Consider the following 23,112-nt stretch of genomic DNA (forward strand, 5'->3'; position numbering starts at 1 on the left):
CCTCCTTGGGTGTGATGCAGTCAGCCCAGAACCTGCTTCGGATCCTCTGTCCCTCTCTCTCTGCCCCTCCCCACTCACGCTCTTGCTCTTTCTCTCTCTCTCTCTCAGAAATAAATAAAACATTAAAAAAATTACTCCCCATATTCACACAAAGAGGACACGTGTTTGTTTTACACTAGCCACATTCTGTTTTCCTCTGTGCCTGCTACTGTTCTGGGTCTTAAAGTATATTCAGAGTATTTCCTGGATTCACACTTGTCTGTAAAAGTGCAAACAGCTTTCACTTGCTCTACATATAATGATTCTTTTTTTTTTTTTAATGTTTATCTTTATTTTTGGGACAGAGACAGAGCACGAGAGGGGGAGAGGCAGAGAGACAGGGAGACCCCGAATCCAAAGCAGGCTCCAGGCTCTCGGCACAGAGCCTGACTCAGGGCTCGAACTCGTCAACTGTGAGATCATGACCCCAGCCAAAGTCGGAAGCTCAACCGACTGAGCCACCCAGGTGCCCCTACATATAATGATTCTTAAGGAGTGTTTTGAAAGGTGCTCTTCCTTCCTTTTCTTGAAGGAGGCCAGCTAACATCATTACTAGTAGAAAAGGATCTCTTACTTCTTTTTGCTCAAAGTGGTTCAGGTTTTAGCAATACTATCTCTTCCTTGAAAAGAAATCATGTTTCTTTTTCAAAGGCTGAAAAATTATAAAGAGTTTTTACTTTTGGAATAAACCTGGTTTTGGCACGTTAACTGTTAAGTGTTTTGAGAGCTCATCATTCATATGTTCTGTTTTTTCTCCTTAACTATTGTGTAAGTCAGGAATTGTGTTGTATTATGTAATGTTATGAGTAATGAATGTTAAAAAGCTGTATGTTGAACCATACCCTGCCTTGTGGCAAATATATATTTTGCAATGACTTGTAGGAATCTGTATGTGTGCATGGTAAGCAAATGTGTCATGCTGTCTTTCTTCTGGAAAGACATTTGGACACCATGCTTTTTTCATTGAATTCAGTTAACCTACAGTGTAAAATAAATGTTTGAGAGTATTGCTTTTAAAATTTCCTGTATAAAACATGCCTTCATATTGATCCTTGTCAAAAATAGAAGCATATTTTGTAACAGTAAATTGAGAAAGCAGTACATTAAAATATCTGTTTAACATTACGGAATACAACACAGTTCCTGACCTGAAACTGAAAAAAAATTCTAAATCTATTTTTTGTTTTTAATTGTGGTAAAATAGGCATAAAATACAATTTACCATATTAATGCTTTTATTTTCTTTTATTTATTTTTTTAAAGTTTTATTCATTTCAGTAATCTCTGCATCCAATGTTCCAATGTGGGACTTGAACTCATGACCTGGAGATCAAGAGTTGTGTGCTTCTCCAACTGAGGCAGCCAGACACCCCCCCCCCACCATTTTAACCATTGTAAAGTGTAGAGTTCGTAGTGTTAAATATATTCATGTTGTTATGCAACCACTCCCCAGAACCTTTTCATCTTGTAAAACCGAAACTCTATACCCATCAAATAACAGTTCTTCATTTCCTCCTCCCTCCAGCCCTTGGCAACCACCTTCTACTTTCTGTTTCTATGAGTTTGACTATTCTACACACCCCATATAAGTGGAATCCTATAGCATTTGTTTTTTTGTATTTGGCTTATTTCACTTAGTATAATATCCTCGAAGTTCATCTATATGGGTAGCATGTGTCAGTTTCCTGCCTTTTTAAGACTGAGTAATATTCCATTATATGTATCATACCACATTTTTTTTCTCCATTCCTTTGTCAAGGGCATTTGGGTGCTTTCCACCCTTTGGCGGTTGTGACTAATGCTGCTGGTTTCTTAACTTTTGCTTCTAGTTGGTTTTGCTTCTTTGTACTTCAAATGAGCTTCCTTCCTTTCCACACAACTGTTGCTTGTCTGTGATTTTTACATCAGTGGCTGAGGTAGACATCATTCTGGCTGGCTTTTGCAGTCATTATTTCTCAGAGTACCTGCGGTAACCTGGCTGTCCTGTTCTGTGTAACGCCCACCACTCTGTAGGTGGCGATTTGTCTACACCCTTGAGTTCAGAGGAAGACCGGGTGAGGGGACCCTGGTTTTCTTTTATTCTTTGTGTAGCTACTGGGGAAAAGGACATTATATGAGACAAAAGAAACATTGTAGTACCATCTTTAGAGAGACATTTCATCATGATGAAATGAAGAAAAAATGATAGTGAGTTAGTTGATATTTCAAACATCAACATCCGCAGGAATGAAGTCACCATCTGACTTTCAGAAATGCCAATGGAATGATTTAGCTTAGTAACTAGCGGAGACCCTTTTAAATTTTAATTACGGAGTTTAACTTATTAGCTGTTAGGATTCACTTATATAGAGAAGATTAATGGTATGTATAATGATAATAATAATAATAGGTTTCTAACACTATTTTCTAAAAGTAAGTATTTTTAAATAAACAGAACTGAAGAGCCAACCTGGACATGCATATTTGGAAGCATTGAAAACACTGAAAGATATACTAAATGATTCAGAAAGTAAGGCCCAGACATCTTTGAATGTCTTGAATGATCTCATAAAGGTGGAGAAAACCCTGCAGGAGAAAAAGGTAATATATATTGTAGGTCTTAGAAGTCTGGAGTCCTTTTTAATACCACATATCACTTATTTTGAAGTATATTTTCAGCTACCTAAAAAAATATTAGCTATTTGTGGTCAAAATTGATGAAAAACTCCTTATAATTTGAATGTTAGTTACTATAATGTAGGACGTCAGTTGAAAGAAACTTATTAAATATGACTAATAAAATAAAAGCATATTTTGTCCTTCTATTACAATTAGTCTAGAATTCTCAACCTGTTCATAATCTGGTAAAATGTCTTGAATAAAATGAATATTACTTGAATTGATGTGTTCTTTTTTCTGTGTTGAATGAAAATGCTTCTCTGGTCATTCAGGATATGTGACTGTGCGTTATTTCATCAGATAAAACAGATCAGCCATTGAGCACTGCACACTGGATCCTCACTGAGTGTATTGTTATACTGGATTTTAGTGTGGAGAATATATTATTTCTGGCCCACGCACAACTCATGAAGGGAAAGCTTTAACGTTTTTTGGTTATGCTTATTTTTCTTTCATGATTTTTACACAATTCTTTTTTAGTTGAATACCTCTTAAAAAGTGACCTTAGTCTGTGTTATAGCCCGTATTATTACATGTGTACAAATTATTGTGTGTATTTTTAATCTTTAAAAATTTTTTCCAGGCTCTTGATGAAATCCTTGAGAATCAAAAACCTACATTATATAAACTTGCAGAAGAAACAAAGGCTTTGGAGAAAAATGTTTCTCCAGATGTAAAAACAATGTATAAGCAAGAATTTGATGATGTTCAGGGAAAGTGGAACAAACTAAAGGTCAAGGTTTCCAAAGATCTTCATTTGCTTGAAGAAATTACTCCCAAACTTGGAGCTTTTGAGGTAAATCCAGAGGCCATTAGGACTTTATCAGAGAGTAAAATGGTAATTTATCATGTAAGACTCTAGTATGTATTATTTGGATATTTTGCATTTTTTTCTAGTCCCACATTTATTATGTATATAAGTTGGGATTTCTGACTTGCTCTTACTGTGCTGGAGAACACATTTGTTTTTGTTTTTTTGTTTTTTGTTTTTTGTGGTTTTTTTTTGCTTTGCAAGAGAGCTTCTTGGTAGAGGTGAACTGGATCTTAAAGAAAGAGAAAATTGCTTAAAACTGGTCAAAGTAATGTTTCAGGGATGAGGAGCTGGCATGATATTCAGACCAGTGATTAGGTTGCAGGGGAACTTGGTTAGAGTGGTAAAATTGCCCACCTCGTACCAGACAGATGAATGCTTGAAGCCGGTTTTTGAAGACTTCTTGAGACAAATCTGAGCTAGGCTGTCAATAAACGGTGTCATATTGGGAAAGCAGGTCAATTGAGGGACATGAAAATTCATAAGTAGAATCCTTTCCTACATCTGAAAATGTTGACAGATGAAGCAGTGATGAAGTTCCAGAGGAAGGGGCAAATGTTAGGACCTAAGGAGAAAGTGATAAAAGTCAATGTCAGGTAAGACAGGATTTTAACGTTTCATCTGGGAGGAAGATGGAGAGGTGGTCTCCAGAAAATCACCTGGTTTTCTGTTAGAAAAGGTCTGGATGAAGAATAAGTCCATCACACTCTGTTCTCCGTCCTCCTGATATCTCCTTATTTTGATCTGTCGTGTTTTGTTTTGTTTTCCCACTGTTGTATCTCAAGATAGACTTACGGTATAGTGCCTGGCACAGAGGAGGCACTCAGTAAGTATGTTTCAATGAATGAAATGAAATTAGTAATAGATTTAAATTTGGATATATATTAATATATAATATAATATATTGTATATATATACATATATTTGGATTTAGTTTCCAAGAGAGTATATAAATGAGATGATTTACATATATATAAAATATATGTGTCATATGGATGTGAGAATTTGTGTGAAGCATGTGATAAAGTGAAAAGATTGAAAATTAAGACAAAATTTATGAAAGTGATGTTTTAAAAATCAAAACAGGGAATATGTGGTAGAAGAGAGGCTGGTGGACTCTACAGATCAGTGTGAAGGTTCCAGAAAGATGAGACAAGAGGGGTGACCACTGAACTGCCCCAGTGGGCAGTTCCAATGAGTGACCAGGAGAATAAAGATAGTGAGGTTTCTTTCTCTCTCTCTCTCTCTCTCTCTCTCTTTCTCTCTCTCTCTATCTCTCTCTCTGTGTGTGTGTGTGTGTGTGTGTGTGTGTGTGTGTGTGTGTATGTGTTGGTAGCAGAAGGAATTTTTTTTCTAAGTGTAAACTTCAGTTTTATACCAAGGCTGAGCTCTCCTTAGAATAAAGCATTAATTTTGGGGCATGTGGGTGGCTCAGTCAGTTAAGTATCCAACTTCAGCTCAGGTCATGATCTCAAAGTATGTGGGTTTGAGCCCCCGTCAGGCTCTGTGCTGACAGTCCAGAGCCTAGAGCCTGCCTCAGATTCTGTTTGTCCTCTCTCCGCCCCTCCCTGACTTGCACTCTGTCTCACCCTGTCTCTCAAAAATAAATAAATGTAAAAATAAAATAAAATAAAAAAAAGAATAAAGCATTAATTTTGAAGAGGAGTGTGTTATGTGTAGCTTAGTATTTTTGAATCATTTTACTTTGTGAGTGGATCCACTTCTCCTTATCTGCCTTCAGTTACAATTCTCACAACTTAAAAAAAACAGAATTACCCTTACTCATGATTGTAAAATTTTGGTTATGGCTCAGGCATTGCATTATCAGTGGGGCCCAACTGAAGTGATTTTGTACCCTGCCCCCCTCCCCCCAGGACATTTGTTAATGTTTGGAGATTTTTCTGGTTGTCACAACTTTAGGGGGAGGGGGTGTGCTCTTGGCTCCTAGCGTGCAGAGGCCAAGGTTACAGCTAACGCACAGAATTCCCTCACAAAAAAAGAATTTTCTGGCCCTAAATGTCAATAGTGTGAAGGTTGAGCAATGCTGGATTAGAGATTTCTCATCTTTTCTAAAGAGCATTGCTTTGCTTTCAAGTTTAAATCTGAGATGCAGTTAGGGAAATTAACAGGTTAATTTTCTTTGGACTTGCAAAAGTGTATTTTAGGGTTACCTAAATGTGTGTCAATATTTTAATACGGGTTTAAAGAAAAGAAATAGTCTTCCAAAACACAGAAGAGAGTCCTGTGGTTAGAGTAATCCAGCTTTAGGCTTTCCTGCACTGTTGTTACTCATGTAGCCAGTCCAGGCACTGGCATTTGGAATGTGTGCCAAATTTACTTACATAACGAATACCCCAGATATTTAGACTTTTTAGTTGTTTTCACAGTAGCAGATTTGTAAAGTCCAGCTATTCTTTATTTTTTGTGTTTAACTACAAGATTGTTGACAGTGTTTGTATTCCTTAATTGTGCAACCTCTTTATTGAAATATATATGTGTGTGTGTGTGTGTGTGTGTGTGTGTGTGTGTGTGTGTGCATGTGTGTGTGTGTATTTTAATTTTTTTTAATGTTTATTTTTGAGAGAGAGAACGCGCGCGCATGCGGGGCAGAGAGAGAGAGAAGGACACAGAATCCGAAGCAAGATCCAGGCTCTGAGCTGTCAACACAGAGCCCGATGTGGGGCTCAAACTCACAAGCTGTGAGATCACAACCCATGCCGAGTCGGCCGCCCAACCGAGAGCCACCTAGGCACCTCATATTTTTTAATTCTGAAGAAAACTTTTACTCCTGTATTTGCTTTGTTTTGCAGCATTGCTTTGTTACTTAATTACTTATGGGTCATTTAGGACAACTTAATTTTTCACCCAAGGCTAATTACAATAAATATTCATTTGCAGGTTAGCATTTTTTCCCCCTTTTCAATGACGCGATGTACACTTTTTGGCCATTTAAATTCTATTTGTCTTTAAGGCATGAGGCACAGTAGGCTTTTGATTCATTGTTATTTTACGATGGTGTTTCTTAGGAAAAAAGTGGTTGGCTTGTTTATTTTTAAAATGGATTTTTAATTATATAAGTAATGCACAGAGACTGTTCATTGTGAAGAAATTGAATAATAGAGAAGTATTTAGAGTGAACATTTAGAGTCTCCCCCCGCCCCCATACCATTTCCTTTCCTGAAGGCAGTTAATATTAACAATGGGTCCCATGGAAAGACATTACATGCTCATAGATTGGAAGAGCAAAGTTAAAATGTCTATACTAGCCAAAGCAGCCTACATATTTTGTGCAGTCCCTATCAAAATACTAACAGCAGTTTTCACAGAACTAGAACAAACAATTCTAACATTTGTATGGAATCACAAAAGACCCTGAATAGCCAAAGCAATCTTAAAAAAGAAAAAGCTGGAGGCATCATAATTCTGGACTCCAAATTATATTATAAAACTGTAGTAATCAAAACAGTATGGTACTGGCACAAAAATAGACACAGATCAGTGACACAGAATAGAAAACCCAGAAATAAACCCTCAGTTATATGGTCAATTCATCCTCGACAAAGCAGGAAAGAATATCCGATGGGAAAAGGACAGTCTCTTCAACAAATGGTGTTGGGAAAACTGGACCACCACATGCAAAAGAAAGAAACTGGACCATTTTCTTATACCTTACAGAAAAATAAGTTCAAAATGGATTGAAGACCTAAATGTGAGACTTGAAACCATAAAAAAACCTAGAAGAGAACATAGGCACTAGTAACCTCTTTGACATTGGCCATAGCAACTTCTTTCTAGATATATCTCCAGGGAGACAAAAGCAAAAATAAACTATTGGGGCTACATCAAAATAAAAAGCTTATGCATAGCAAAGGAGGTAATCAACAAAACTAAAAGGCAGCCTTCGGAATGGGAGAAGGTATTTGCAAATCACATATCAAATAAAGGGTTAGTATACAAAATACATAAAGAACTTATATAAAAACTCAACACTCCCCAAATCACTAATCCAATTAAGAATGGACAGAAGACATGAATAGACATTTCTCCAAAGAAGACATACAGATGGCCAAAAGACACATGAAAAGATGCTCAATATCACTTACCATCAAGGAAATACAAATCGAAACTACAATGAGATAATCACCTCACACCTGTCAGAATGGCTAAACTCAAGAACACAAGAAATAACAGGTGTTGGTGAGGATGTGGAGAAAAAGGAACTCTCATGCACTGTTGGTGGGAATGCAAACTGGTGTAGCCACTCTGGAAAACAGGATAGAGGTTCCTCAGAAAGTTAAAAGTAGAACTACTCTGTGATCCAGCAATGGCATTAATGGGTATTTACCCAAGGAATAAAAAAACACTAATTCAAAGGGATACATGTACTCTTATGTTTATAGGAGCATTATTTATAATAGCCAGGATATGGAAGCATTAACTGATGAATGGGTAAAGAAGCTATACATACCGTGGAATATTACTCAGCCATAAAAAGAATGAAATCTTGCCATTTGCCATGACATGGATGGATCTAGAGAGTATAATGCTAAGCAAAATAAGACAGAGAAAGACAAACATGTTATTTCACTCATATGTGGAATTTAAGAAACAAAACAAACATGCAAAGGGAAAAAGATACAAACCAAGAAACAGATTCTTAATTATGGAGAACAAACTGATGGTTACCAGAGGGGAGGGGGCTGGGGGCTGGGTGAAATAGATAATAGGGATTAAGGAGGGCGCTTATGATGAGCATGGGGTGATGTATGGAATTGTTGAATCACTGTTAAAAAAAAGGGTTCTTGCTAGAGGCTAACATATTCCAAGTAAAAAGGGAAAGCTTATGAATGTTATTAATTTTAATCATTTTTTTCACCCTAATAGAAACAAATGATGTTGGAGCTCCATGAGGGACATTTAAGTAGTACACAGATACATGAACTTGGAGTATGAATCCCCTACTGAAAATAATGATGATGTCTTTTATTGGCACAGCACATTTAAACTTTGAACCCGTTCTACAGTACTTGCAAAAGTGTCGTTATTCGTGTGCAAATTTTAGTTTTCTGTTACTTGTTGACAAATAGTATCTTTTTTCATCTGCCTACGTTTCCTTTGTCTGCATGGCTGGTTTCTCTGTACAGGTAGAGGTTTGGCCTGCGTATTCTTATTCAGTGTCATGTTCATGTAAGTTCTTAAATCTTTTTTTTTTTTTATCTATTCCATGCCAAAATAATGACCTCAGTTCCTGTACTTAAGAATTAAAATTAATTGGTGCTTTTAAAACCCACTTCTTCCAGGCAGCTAGACATTTAAAAATATATGAAAAAGTTTTTTCATTATTGATTTTACTTGATTTTCTTATGAGTTATGAGAATTAAATATAAAATCCTAAGAGGCTGTTTATGTATCTCTTATCACCAGTAATGATGTCTTTGGATTCAGGGGCTTCAGGTATTTTGTATTGTTTCTTTTTCCCTATTTAAATTCTTTTGTGGTGCAGTATCCCTGCAAAATCGTGCAACTGTCCCCAAGGCCCACACAAAACTCTGTCTTACGTTTACCACTGCTCCTCCCTTTCAGACACTCCTGTAGCCTCTTCCTGCTTTGTGCAGACTCTCAGTCCCTGGCCCTGACAATCCCATTGCCCTTTAAATCTGACTCTAGCTTCTAGTCATGCCCCCTCAAATCCATCTTCTACAGTGGTGTCAGAGTTCCACTTCTGGAAAGTATGTGGTTGTCTTTGCCCTAGTAATAGAGAGTGCACTCATAAACATCCTAGCTTCTGCCCCTTCCTTGTTTCTGAAGCCCCTCCTGCACTGTGCCCCTGTCCCCACCCCCTCCTTCCAGAGCTGAGTGGGGTGAGGAAAAAAACAGTGTAGTGGATCACAAAGACCCCACATTGGATAATTGCCTTTCTCCGGAAATGTCACTTGCTTGCTAGGAATTCACATCTTCCTCTCTGAGCTCATCCTTTAAGAATAAGCTTGTTCCACAAGCAGTCTTTCGTCTCGCTCACCACCATACCCCCCAGCTGATTATTCCCTCCTCTGTGATTCTACTACGCCTCGTTCATGCCTTCACAGTCCCTCATTTCAGGCCAGTTTTTTTTATTAAGGCTTGACTGTGTGACTGTCCTCCCCCCCTGAGGACTGAGCTCTTTGACTACAGGAACCCTGTGTGGCAAGCAACAAGCAAGTGGGTGTGAATAATTGGTCTGTAGGTGCCTGCAGGCATCTTACCAGTCACATTTCTCTATGAAGTTGGGTCTCTAAAATCTAAATGCCCGCTTTTCATAAATGACGGGACCTTGTATAGTCACACCCCTTCCTTCAGTTGCTGAGCACTCAGAGGCACACACTGTCCCGCTGTGCTCTGGCCCAGCCTGTGGAAGGGGATACGCGGGAGCTCTGAGACATGCAGAACCAACCAGGCTTTGAAATTACTCTGGAAGGCACTTCAGAGTAAAAACGCACTGGTAAATACCTTGTAAGAGTAACCTGCGACATGGCCGATCTCACTTTTTTCGGGTAACATATACCTGATACAGTGATTTCATAAGGTCTTTTTCCCCCCTCACTTTGAATGCATTTTACTTTACTAAAGGGAATATTGGTGCATTCTAAACCTTACATTTAAGAACTCTTGTTAGTTTCAGATGATAAATGCTGTAGCAGTGTCATTGTTGGTCTTCCCTGCTAAACGAAAGAGCACTTTTTAACGAGTGTTTTTGAGGTTCATGAATATTATAAAACCAAACAAAACAGAAGCCTCATTACCTCAAGTTACTGTTTTAATTCTGGTTTCACACTTCTTCTCGCCTGTGTCTTGGGCTAGAAATTGCTTAAAAAGCTGTGGACATTCCAACAGATGGGGAAGGAGTGAGATAAAATGCCAAGAATGTAGCTGTCAACAAAATCCTGGGAGGTAGTTGTGTACTTTGGAGTCTTATTGTCTGAAATCCAGAGTTACCAAGCTTCAGATTTCCTTCGTTCCTAGCTCAGGGGCCAGGCTGGGAGATGGGGTGCTTCGTTGGTTAAAGGAGTTGTTTTTATGACCTTGCACTCCTTCTCTGTGACCCACCGACAGGTGTTATCCATCTCAGATGTGTACAAATAATGCCTTTGAGCAGAGATGGTCAGTGTAGACATTTTGGCCCTTCCAAACTCGAATATTTGATCCTTTGGTTTTCAAAACTACCATATTATTCATTTTCTATTTGTTTCAGAATTTTGTGAGTGTAAATAAGGATGTAGTTTAGGACTTACAGTTTATTTATTTTGTGTCTATGAAATAATGACAGTGAATTTAGAAGTTTACTAGTATTTTAAAATGTTTTCTGTTGCTTCAAAAGAGCTGAGGTCACCCGAAGAAGTGAGGACATTAGAAATTACCCAATGTGAACACATATATAATATTCAGAATATATATCATATATAACATATATGTGTGTATTCTGTAAGTGAATGGAGATGGATAAAAAAATTAAATAGTCATTACTGTACATTAGAAACTCAGAAGTGCATAAGTCGAGTGATTTTTTGTAATGGGGAGAGAAATAATTTTCATGTAAGCTCGTGCACTTTCTTTGGAATTTTTCTTGTATGATTGATTTAAAGATGAGCAGACTCTGGGTGCTTTTTCAAAGCGCAGGAAACACCTGCCACAGATGGACTGAGACAATAATTTCTTTCCGGGGGAAAGGGGAGGCATTGGAGGGCGGAGCAGAGCTCCCCATCTCCCACACCTACCTGCACACAAGTGCTAGCTAGAATTGCTCTTACTAACCCATTAATGCCCCCACAGGGTGGGGGGTTCTGCGAGAGGCTGCTGCTGCCAGGCCTTTCTAAAGTTCGGGCCTTCCCTCATTTACTGGGTTTCCTTCTGCTGAGCTGAATTCAGGAGATCTAGTAGTAGCTCTTTCAAGCAGTTACTTTTAAGAACAAGGATTAATGTTGGCATTAGTTAAAAATATTAAGCTGACTCATGCCAGCATGCACTCTCTCTGAACTTGGAAGTGGTAACTCTTCATGGCTTAATTTTGGTAATAAAGCACTTGGTTTTGTAGATCTTAGTAATAATAGCTAGGCTTTATTGCATGCCTGCTCTGTACCAGGCCCTGTCCAAACATTGTGTCTGTTTTTCTAGAGGCAAGGTAGTTGTTATTATTCGTATTTTATAGATGAGCTGCTGAGGCTCAAAGAAAAGAAGTGAGTTTCTCAAGACCTTGTGGCTGGTAAGGGGCCGACTTTGGTATTTTCACTTTCATCTTCTTATCATGGGTCACACACTGCTTCTCTTAGAATTCGGTGTGGCCAGGATTACGTGAAGGGTTTTTAGTAGGGAAAACAGATTTTCAAATTCCTGTCTGTTCCTTTGTTACTGTTGGGATGATCAGTTGGTCTTCATGGCTTGTCTGTTTCTGTTTCATTCCTCTTTTTTCTCATGTTAAAGTGTGTGAGAGAGAAGGAACAAGTGTGTGTGAATTGTGTGTCCTCCCCGTGGGTCTGTGTGTATCTGGGAGAGGGAGGAAGGAAAGGGGTTGATGCCACCTCTCACAAGCGCAGGACTGAGGCTGCTCGCTTCAGTCAAGGCTGGTTGTGATGAAAACCTCCATGGAGTGGAACGCTTCCACGTAAATTTCAAAAAAAAAAAAAAAAAAAAAAATCCTTGGCCCAGAAGACTATCAGTTTTTTATTTTTATTAATTTCTTAATGTTTATTTCTCTTTGAGAGAGAGCGAGTGGGGGAGGGGCAGAGAGAGAGGGAGACACAGAATCCGAAGCAGGTTCCAGGCTCCCAGCTGTCAGCACAGGGGCTGACGCGGGGCTTGAACCCATGAACCGCAAGATCATGACCTGAGCCAAAGTCAGACGCTCAATCGACTGAGCCACCAGGCGCCCCTATCAGTTTTTTAAATTCAAAACTGGAGTTACTGAATTGCCCAGTTATACAGCAGTAATGCTGCTTTGAATTCTTAAGTTTAGAATGGAGAGTAACAGTGCAAGAAGTGGCCACAAATTAAATGGACAGTTAAAAGAAAGGCTTTTATGAACTCTGTATATGTATTTGTAGCTTCTCTCTTTTTTCACTTTTATCTTTTTTAGATATTTGTAAAAAGTTTATTTTGAGAGAGAGAAAGAGAGCGCGAGTGGGGGTAGGGGCAGAGAAAGAGGTCAGAGAGAGAGAACCCCAAGCAGGCTCCGTGTGCTCAGCGCAGAGCCCAATGTGGGGCCCAAACCCACAAACTGTGAGATCGTGAGCTGAACTGTAACCAAGAGTCAGAGGCTCAACTGATTGAGCTACCTAGGCGCCCCTGCACTTTTATCGTTTTGCATCCTGCCTCCCCCTGCCCAGGGCATGTCTTACCAAGTAGTCCTGTATGGTAAGATCTTAGGGCGTGGAGCAAATGCAGAAGAGAGAGGTAATTGATCAAAATAATATGGAAGAGCAAGAGTGCATGAGCCTGTGAGAACAGGCTAGTGACAGGCTAAAGAACAGAGGGAAAGCATGCTTGAGGAAGTGCACAGCATAACTGAAAGAGTTTACAAAGAAGCCGTACTTGGAAGCATGTGTGGGGTGCAGAGTGTCAGTAGAGGGGGAGGCTGAAAGGCCTAAACAAGTGCTTTCTGCTCCCTGTCTTCATCGGAGGAGGGCCCTGCAAATTGGAAAGGTGACCATTCTTGAGGGGGCATTAGCGCCTAGATCAGGAGTTAGATGGGAAAACTACCCAGATCCTTCAGATGCCTAAATCAACATCCCGAGTAATGTGGGGATTTTACTCATGGTCTCAAGGCCACATTGTGCATCTTGTGAGAAAGTACCAGAAGAATGGAGATGATGCATGTCTTACTTAAGGGGGAACATTATTTTCTAGAAGGCAAAGACCTGAAGTAAGCTTGGTGTCCGTTCCTGGCAGAGCTGCGGATAAACGGCAAACCAGAGATCTTCCACGTGCTTAGGAAGGAATGTGGTGGTCACCAGGAGTCATCATGGACACCACCGAGAATGCTTGCCCAGACTGATTTCCTTTAATTACTGCTTTCCTTTATTTATTTTTTGGAGGAGGGATGCTAGATTATCAGATATACAGATTCATAACCTTACATTTCATATATGCTCATTTGGTTCAAATAATGGCTCACAAACTCATTTTTGGCAAGTATTGACTTCATCGCTAAAATACCTGAGAAATCTCTTCCGAACCTGTAAGAAGGAGGTGGCAAGCTAGTTAGATGCTAGTGTTACATAGATTCCCATATTTTGAAAACTAACCCAAAACTTTGTTGAATAATGAATGACATGGGTCTTCGTGAGGAAATGCTCAGGTAGGCACTATTACTGGCCTTATTTTTCACCAGAAAAAAAACCGAAAACCCAACAACAAAAAATTCCCAAAGAAAAAGGACACCCCTACTGTCAGATTTGCTGACAAGAGACGGGGAATAGCTGACAGCAAAGTGGAGAGACTAAAACTTCAAATCATTTTGTTGGCTTTTTATGATTACATTGTTAGCTATAATTGTTAGCATAACTAGGCAAAATTTAATATTTGTAAATATCAGTCTTGAATTTATTACAGCAGTCATTTAAGCAATCGATATGAGATAGGGGAAATGTAATTTAGAGGTAGTTATGGGAATTTTGGAGTTTTAGCTAACCATAAATAATAATTGTGACTAATCTATCTATAAACAAACAAATAAAAAAAGAAAAAAAAAACCCACAACCTATAATAAGAAAAGTAAAACTGAAACAACTTTAGGTGGCATTTTATCAGTGGAATAGCCATACGTGAAACAGCAGGTTCTATCTTGACCATTCACTCCAGCATTATAAGGGGAAGGGTAGTTGGTTCTGTGTGGCATGTTGCAAGGACATTAAAAAATTGATTTAGTGTCCTGAGCATGTTGATGAGTGTGGTGAGTGCCATAGCTGGATCTCATGTTCTAGAGACATCATTGAAGGAATTTGGAATGCTTAGCACCAATAGGAGACTAAGGGAAGACACAGTGACTGCCTTTAAATCGGAAGGTCATCTTTGAACAGGAACGTAAATGTATCTCCATCCTTAGGGCTGAACGAGAAGCAAAGAATTGACAGGACATAAGGGAACAAGTTCAGCTCCACATCAGGAAAGCTAACAAGTGAGCCTGGCCAGTGACAGAATGAGAGGCCATGGGAAGAAATGATCATAACTTTGCTCTCGTACTGGAGACCACACTGCACCTACCTGATTGCATTAATGGCCCAGTTCCAATGTTACCGCCTCTGTTTCTCCCTGCAGCATGTTCTCTTTCTCACTTGTTTCTGATCCGCAGTACCATACACTGTAGGGATCTCAGTGGGTGCCTAGGAAATATTGGGTGAAAGCCATGCAGCTGACCTGTGGACTCTCTTGGGTTCCTAAGTCACACAGTGCCCAGCATAGAACTAGAGCCATCGATTGTGTTCCCTCCACCATGCTATTGATTTCTTCCTGCTTTGAGTAGCTAGCTTTTAGAGAAAAGTTGTTCTAAATCATAGGAGAACAAAAGATTTTTTAGCTAATTACACCTAGAAAAGCATTTTTCCTGTATTTTGAATTTATAATCATTGATATTACTCATGTTTAAGCAAAGTAGCTTGGTTCACTAGAGAGTGTTTTGAAATCTTTAGAATGATCACCAAACTGTCATCTCTTGAGGATTCTAGTCAATCATGAAGATCATTATTTTCAAATTTGGAAGATTTAAAGAAAGAAATGCAATAAATGAAAATGATGCTATCAAAGTTTTGAAAAGTTGCCTTTCTTCCAGTAGCGATAGGTCTTGAGATGCAGCGGGTTGAATGTCACTGAGTAATATCCCCCTTTGTTATTGTGTTTCATTTAGGCTGATTTGAAAGTCATTGAGAAGTGGATGGATGGTGTGAAAGACTTCTTAATGAAAGAGCAGGCTGTCCAAGGAGATGCTGAAGGGCTACAGCGTGAGCTTGACCAGTGCTCTGTGAGTTTTGCTGATTTAGGGACTCTGCTGTAATAACATATTCTTCTTTGTTATTTGCTGTTATTAAAATTGCAAAAATATGACATGACAACAAACCTAGATAAAATATCTTTCATCATAGACCTTTTTTTTTTTTAACTTTACAGTTATTAAAAGAATGACTGGTTATTTATATGTCCATGTTTTGGCTAGGGTTATTGAATTCTGCATAGAGAGAATGAGAGCAATTTTAATTCATTAGGAGCTGCCATTTTATGTTCTGGTGACAATTTTAGTGTCATAATTACCAATTTTATATTGCTCTTATTGTGCCACCTGGTGAGGCTTAAAGAAAAACATATTTAACATGTGAAATTTACCAGTAATACTGCATGCAGTTTGTATTTGGTGAAATCATTAGGCTTCTCTGAATTAATTGAGAGGACCATTCCCTGCCGAGAGTCAAATATTTCCAATCTAATTTGGCAGCTGGCTATATGAAGTGCACAGGTGAAATGAATTTCTCAAGGCGCAGTATTGCTTAAGTAGTTAAAAGTCCTGACTCTCAAGTAGTCTGTTTTTATAGTATTTTCAGCGATGCAAGCAGACAAGTTATAGTTATGGCATACACTTATATAGCAATGAACTCAACACTGGCTTGTTTTGTGTGTTCAGGCCTTTGTTAATGAAATAGAAACAATCGAATCATCTCTGAAAGACATGAAGGAAATAGAGGCCGACCTTCGAAGCTATCCAGTTGCTGGAATCAAAACTTGGATACAGACAAAACTAGTTGACTGTCAAACCCAAGTGGAGAAATTCAGCAAGGAGGTAAGTTTTTCAACCTTGCTATCTGTGTTTAAGAGCCAGATAGCTTTTCTTCAGTGACTGAATTCATTGTATAGCCCATCCAGTTTGAGGAACAGTGGTCTAGAATAACTGTAGCATGGTGGCAGGTTGGGGCAAAAAGTGGATTTTTCTTTTCATTAGGGGAGTGTACTAATTTTCTAGTTTGGCTGCTTGGTGGGAATGAGCTTGGGTGTTCAACAAAGACCTAGAAAGGCAGAGTAGCTGGAACAGAATGAAGAGAGGAATTAGCGGGTGGGTAAGATTTGAGGTCAGAATGCAGGTGGCATGAATAGTATATGGCCTTTGAAGCAAAATTTTAAACTTTTATTTCAGGTATGATTTCACACAGAAAGCAGAGGGTCTTAAGCAGGGAAGTGATATTACCACGTGGATAATTTACTCTGGGAAAGCAAGAGTGAAAACAGATATTTAAGAGGTTATTGTTGTCTTGGTCCCTCAGACTAGGGAGATTGTGGTGGATGTCATGAGGAATGTTAGGTTTGGACTGTGTTTTGAGAACAGAGATAAGAGTCTAGTAATGGATTAGATGTGTGATCTTGAAAAGGGAGTAGTCGGGAACAGCCGAGGGTCTGTGCAAAGCTTCCACTTTGTATGGATTGTGCTGCTGTTGGCTGAAATGGTGGAGACTCGAGGAGAAGAAGCTTTTGTGAGGGCAGGTGAAACAATGATTTCCATTCTGGCAGGGTTAAGTGTGAGATTGAGACACGTAGATGGGGCTGTTCAGCTCTTTCTGCTGGAAAGAGGAAAGAGCAAGGCCAAGGGTGCCGAGAAGGAAGGGTCAGCCAGAAGAGAAATGCCAAGAGCCTGTGAGGTCTTGGGGCCAGGTGGAGAAAGCTTTCCATGGTGCCCAGTACTGAGGATCTTTGAGCCCAAGGAGCACTGAAAGTCAGGCTTTTGATCTAACAAGATGGAGGCTTTAAATGACCTTGAGAAAAGTGGATCCAGTGGCATGGCAGGCCAGAAAGTCACATTGGGGAATGTTGAGCAGACAATGGGAAGTGAGCGACTGGGTCAAGTAGTAGCAACTTGGAGAAATTTTGCTATTTTTCTATTCGAGGGAGCAGAGAAATGAGGTGGGAGAGGGGACCTGGGGATCCAAGGAGGTATTTTTGTAATTTTAATTTTTATTATTTATTTATTTAAAGTTTATTTATCAAGAGAGAGAAAGAGAGAGTGAGAGAGAGAGCAGGGGAATGGCAGAGAGAGGGAGAGAGAGAATACCAGGAAGGTTCTGCACTGTCTGCACAGGGCTTGATTCCATGAACCGTGAGATCATTACTTGAGCCAAAGTCAAGAGTTGGATGCTTAACCGACTGAGCCATGCAGGTGCCCCTATAATTTCTAGAAATAAGGGATGTTATAGGATATTTGCATGCCCAAAAAGAAGGACCTTGCTTGGAGAAGATAATTTCTGGAGTGAAGTCTGTCATGTGTGAGAAGGCCAAGAGCCCCTCTACCAGTGAAAGAATTGCTGTTGGATAGTTTCTCCATGGAAATGGAAGGAAGGCAACTCTGGGTACAGTAGGAGATCGATGTAGTTTTACGATTGCTTCTGCTTTGCTAGTGAGGTTACACAAAGCCGAAGTGGGTGCAGAACGGGGGAAGTGGGAGGAGAAGGTGTGAATGCAGAAATGTTCCAGACAACCCTGTAGATGGTACCTATCTCTTCATGTGATATTTTTTGGTTAATGCTTATGTAGGAAAGACTTATATTTGCATCCTTGAATGTTTTGTTTTCATTGTTTTCCCCCAAATTCCTTACTCTGAATATGTCCAAACTTCAAGGAAGGTTTAGATAGTGGTAGAGGGAGCAGCCGTGGGCCCATTCCTTAATTTGCTGGTTGTTAACCTTCTCCCACATTTGCTTTCTCTCTCTCCCTCACTCTCTTCACACATAACACACAAACAGGTTTTTTTCCCCCTAAAAATGGACTTTTGACAGGAATTTGAAACTATCATGACACTTCCTCCCTGAATACTTTAGCATGAATACTAAATACTAAATACTTCACTCGTGAATAAAGACAATCTTCTACGAAACCACAAAACCATTGCCACACTTAAGAAAGTAATTCCATACTGTCATCTTTTCCGGCCAGGTTCAAATTTCTCTAAGTGTGCTATAATCTGATGGTTTGTGCTTGCATTTATTGAGATTTGGGGGCAAGTAAATAAGGAAAATGGTTTAAGAGTGCCAGCAAGTAGGAAAGAAAGCAACCGCTAGATACGTACATACATACGTATAGACATAGATATTTAAACCTATGCATCTATCTACATACATACATATGTACATACAGATAGGACAGCAAAGAAATAATTATGAATTACTGTTGATTCATTGTATGAGAGTAAATGTGTGGGGAATTTTTAAGTGTCCTCAGCACGGAGGCAACCATGTGTTGTGTGAGTAATTATCTAAAGCAGTTCCAGAGTATTGTGTTTCATTAAGTAGTATAAAGGTGTAGATGTTTGGGGCAAATATAATGTGGCCAAATTTTTATTTTGCTAAGAAAGGATGGACATATGAAATCAACCAACAAATAAAAACAGTCTGTCTCATCTGTTATGTCCATGATGCCATGAAACGAGGAACATTTTAATGCCAAAAGATAGTAAATAATCTCAGGATAATCAATTATAGTTTTGAGCTTTTTCTTTTTTCTTTTTTTTTTTTTAAAGTTTATTCCAGTGTCTTTCTTTTTCTCATTTCTCTCTGGATCTGTGAGAACTATATAATTGTCCAGTGTCTGCAAACTACTAGTAAGGAGAATTTTCTGAAAGTGGAACCCAAGGAATCTGTATTTCTATGTATTTTTAAAAACAGCCGTCCCGTGTAAAGTGCTAATCACCAAGACTTAGGAACCAGGGCTGTGTGTATGGCTGGCAGTAAGCTCCTCAAGTGCCATGTGGGGCAATGAAATCAAAGCTCCTGTTTGGCCCCACTTATTTATTTAAAAAATTCTTTTGAGTTTGTTTATTTTTGAGAGCATGAGAGAGCGTGAGCTGGGGAGGGGCAGAAAGAGAGAGACAGAGACAGAGACAGAGACACGGAATCTGAAGCAGGCTCCAGGCTCCGAGCTGTCAGCACAGAGCCCAATGTGGGGCTTGAACCCCTGAACTGTGAGGTCATGACCTGAGCCAAAGTCAGATGCTTAACCGACTGAGACACCCAGGCGCCCCTGTTTGGCCCCTTTCTATTTTTATGGCTCTGATCCTGCTTGGAGAGTGGGAACAGGAGAGCCTCTAAGGATTTTGCCTTTCTCTCATGAGAGCCATCCTGTTTCTACACTGGCTTTTGTTCACTATCAGCTTTGCAGCTGAGCAAGCCTGGCAAGGTGACTCTGAGGTTTGATTTGAGTCAGAGGAATATCGAATAATGAAGTGAACACTGGGTGATCTCTGTGGGATGGTACCTTCTCCCACTGTGGACGTCAGTTTGTGGTTGGAGGGAGGACCTCTCAACATATTTTTAAATGAAATGTTTGGTTATCAAATATTTAAGTTATTGAATGAGATACAGATCATACCTGTTTTCCTAATGTAACTTTTTCTGTGTCTTTGTGCAATATACAAGTATAGTAGATTATCAAAACCAAAATTTTGTACAGCAGTGTTTTATAGGAGAAAACCAATTCTTTGGTTGCTTCCAGGTTTTTTTTTTTCCATAATAAACAATGCTACAGTAAATTTCCTTAAAATATATGCTTTTATTGTTGCAGGTTAGATTCCTTCATTTGAGATTACTCTGTCAAAAGTTATACATTTTTAAAATTATAATAAGTATTTCCAGGTTAGATTAATATCCAACATGTGGTGTAGAGTTATAATTATTATAATTATTGTTATAATTATTGTTTTCATTGTTGCTTATATTCTACAACATCAGCACAAAATGTATAAAGGATTTTATCTGAATGTGAAAACAAGGCTCTTTGTGGAAAGTTATCACTGTGTCCTTAGCTATTGGAAACTAGAACTTGACATTTAATGTTTCAGCATTTGTTTATTTGGGTGAATGGCTTTTCCTTTCCAGATTGCTATTCAAAAAACTAGGTTGTCTGAAAGTCAGGAAAAAGCTGTGAACCTGAAGAAAGACTTGGCAGAGATGCAGGAATGGATGGCCCAGGCAGAAGAAGAATACCTCGAGAGGGATTTTGAGTACAAGTCACCAGAAGAGCTGGAGAGTGCAGTGGAAGAAATGAAGGTGAGTCTAGGCCGGTCAGTGCCCGTGTCAATAGGCTTCGTAGCTCCCCTTGTCCCTTACATACGAATGAATAAATGAATGAGTGAATGAGTCTGTCTGTCTGTCTGTCTATCTATCTCTCTATCTATCTATCTATCTATCTATCTATCTATCTATCTAGCATCTGTAAAACATGGTATGTACATATAATCTTTCATAGTTAGATTTCAATTTGAAAAAAAAAAAAAAAAAAAAGGAAGGATAGCTACTATGACTCTAGTAGGGAAAGGAAGGCCACACTCCACTTGTTCACTTTCGCCCATGGGTTGAGTCCACGAAGGCCCCTGAGACAGTCTCTTCCATTAGAACTTCAGGGAGCCACAGAGGATGACTCAAAAAGTTAGTTTTATCAGCTATGTTCACAGTGTTGTGCAACATCAGTGCTATCTCTTTCCAAAAGTTTTAAGGGAGAATCATTTTTTTTTTATTAGGAACAAGAGTGACTTCCCAAATTGGTTGTGGTTTATCTTCATTTCATCAAATGTATTCTTTTGGTTAATACATGGGAAACACATGGATATCAAAATTTTGGTAGAGCAGGTAAGAGTAGCAGTAGGAGCATTGTTGAGGGATTTAATATCAGTTTGGTCCACAGGACATATTTCCTGTAAAGTTAGATTCCTGTGTCATTAGTCTTGAACACTTTCTTTCTTCTTCTTCTTTTTTTTGTATAGTAAAAGAACTGGGCATCATTCCCAAATTTCTAACATTGCTTCAAGTGTCCTTCAGTGATCACACCAAAGGAGATAGAGTCTTAAAGGCTATTTAAAAAAAAAAATAAGAGTAAGCCACACATTGACTGTTTTATGCCAAATTTAACTTGCCTAAAAGTATAACTAAAGCAAAAATCTCTGTGCAGATATTTTAAAAAAGGATTATATTTCATGAGTGCATTATTGAATATGAATCAAAGCAAATACAATAAGGGACTTTGACTGTTCTTGTATGTGGTTATTTTCACTGAAGCATCTTTTTTAGTGTACTTTTTTTGGAAAGCTTTTTAAATATTCAGTATATAAGATATTTTAAAGGTAGCCTACCAGGTTAAGAATGGTCTTATTTATTTTCTTTACATTATTGGCATTGCAGTTCTGTGGTATTTCAAAGTCATTAGAGATGAAAGCTTAGAGAAATAAGTTTTTAACCCTTGATTGGGCAACGTTCCATCTATTTTTATTGTAACGACTGTTAGAATTTTAAAACCACTACATGTAATTAATTACTTTACTTGCAACTGAGGGAAATTTAAAACCATTTAGTAGTAAAGAAAGCTAAAAGGGGAAGTGAAAGGCATTTTAGGTTGATTTTCCTAAATGTGAGACTTCATTGCCAGCCTAGAGGGAGAGTCAGGAAAGAAGCTATTTCTAGATTAGATCCTCCTAGTATAACTTCTATCACTCTTGAAATGCTGTTAATTATCAGAAGCATAGATAAACCTCTGTTCCAGGAGAAAAGAAATATGTTTAAATTATTTTTAAATGATACCTCTACTATGGTGCACCTTAGTTTTTGTGAAAATTTATTTATCTCACTCAGTTTAGTATGCTCAGACTTCCAGTGTTAAAATGAGCTCACTTAGATTCTTATCATGGGCCCAGACTTTGAAAATACCTACTGTTGGCAAACATAACTGAGCGTGACTTAGGTGTGTTAACATTGCTTTTTATTTTTATTTTTATTTTTTATAAATCTTACAGTTAGCCTTCTTATTTCAAAAGCACTCTCTGGAATGATTACCTAAATAATGTTCCAATTAGGTCGTTAGAATCATGTCGGCATTTTAATTTTGGTTTAGTTATCTTTGAAAAAGGAAAGAAATTGGTGACTGAGAAAGGGACACAGTTTCAAGTTCATCCTTTCTTGGAACAGAGGGCAAAAGAGGATGTGTTGCAGAAGGAGGTGAGAGTGAAGATCCTCAAGGACAATATCAAGTTACTAGCTGCAAAGGTGCCCTCTGGTGGCCAGGAACTGACATCTGAGCTTAAAGTTGTGCTGGAGAATTACCAACTTCTGTGTAACAGAATTCGAGGAAAGTGCCACACGCTAGAGGTATGTTAATCAGTGATGTTTTTGAGATCAAACTCTGTAATTTACTGACCATTTCCATATCTTGGAAAAAACTAAAAAGCTCTATTTTTCTTTTCCAATACGGGATCATAAAGGAAAAGTCATTCCTGGATAACAGTTGATAAAAAGGAAACTGGGATTAAAAAAAAGAAATAGGAAACCACGATCTGCCTTCAGTTAGTAGAAGGTTCTTGGGAAAGTTATTTCATATATTTAGACTTTCCTTTTTTTATATGTGAAATCAAGGTTTTCATATTTCAGATGATCTGTAGGGTCTGTTCCAATTTCTAACATTCTAGAACAATGTACTGTGAGCCTTTCTTTTGTTTTGTTTTGCCTGGTCAGTACACAGAGATGAATTGAGGGTTTTTTTTTTTTTTTTTATTTCATTTCAACTGGGTGTCTGAAGTTAGAGAGTCACCTGACAGAAAGAAGAACTTGAATGTGCTGGTATTT

At 38.6% G+C, this 23,112-nt stretch overlaps 1 protein-coding gene across 1 annotated transcript in view; it reads left to right on the forward strand.

The window, feature by feature from the left end:
- The window catches only part of UTRN (utrophin), a 469,064-nt gene that overhangs the window by 107,559 nt on the left and 338,393 nt on the right, over positions 1 to 23,112 (forward strand). The window contains 6 exon segments of the mRNA XM_086708068.1: positions 2,474 to 2,619; positions 3,281 to 3,493; positions 15,381 to 15,494; positions 16,149 to 16,304; positions 20,380 to 20,550; positions 22,459 to 22,638. Coding sequence (XP_086564194.1) covers positions 2,474 to 2,619; positions 3,281 to 3,493; positions 15,381 to 15,494; positions 16,149 to 16,304; positions 20,380 to 20,550; positions 22,459 to 22,638 — 980 coding nt within the window.

This window comes from Puma concolor, chromosome B2 (genome assembly GCF_028749965.1).
Source record: "Puma concolor isolate L17-30 chromosome B2, mPumCon1.1.hap2, whole genome shotgun sequence".
Lineage (NCBI taxonomy): Eukaryota > Metazoa > Chordata > Mammalia > Carnivora > Felidae > Puma > Puma concolor.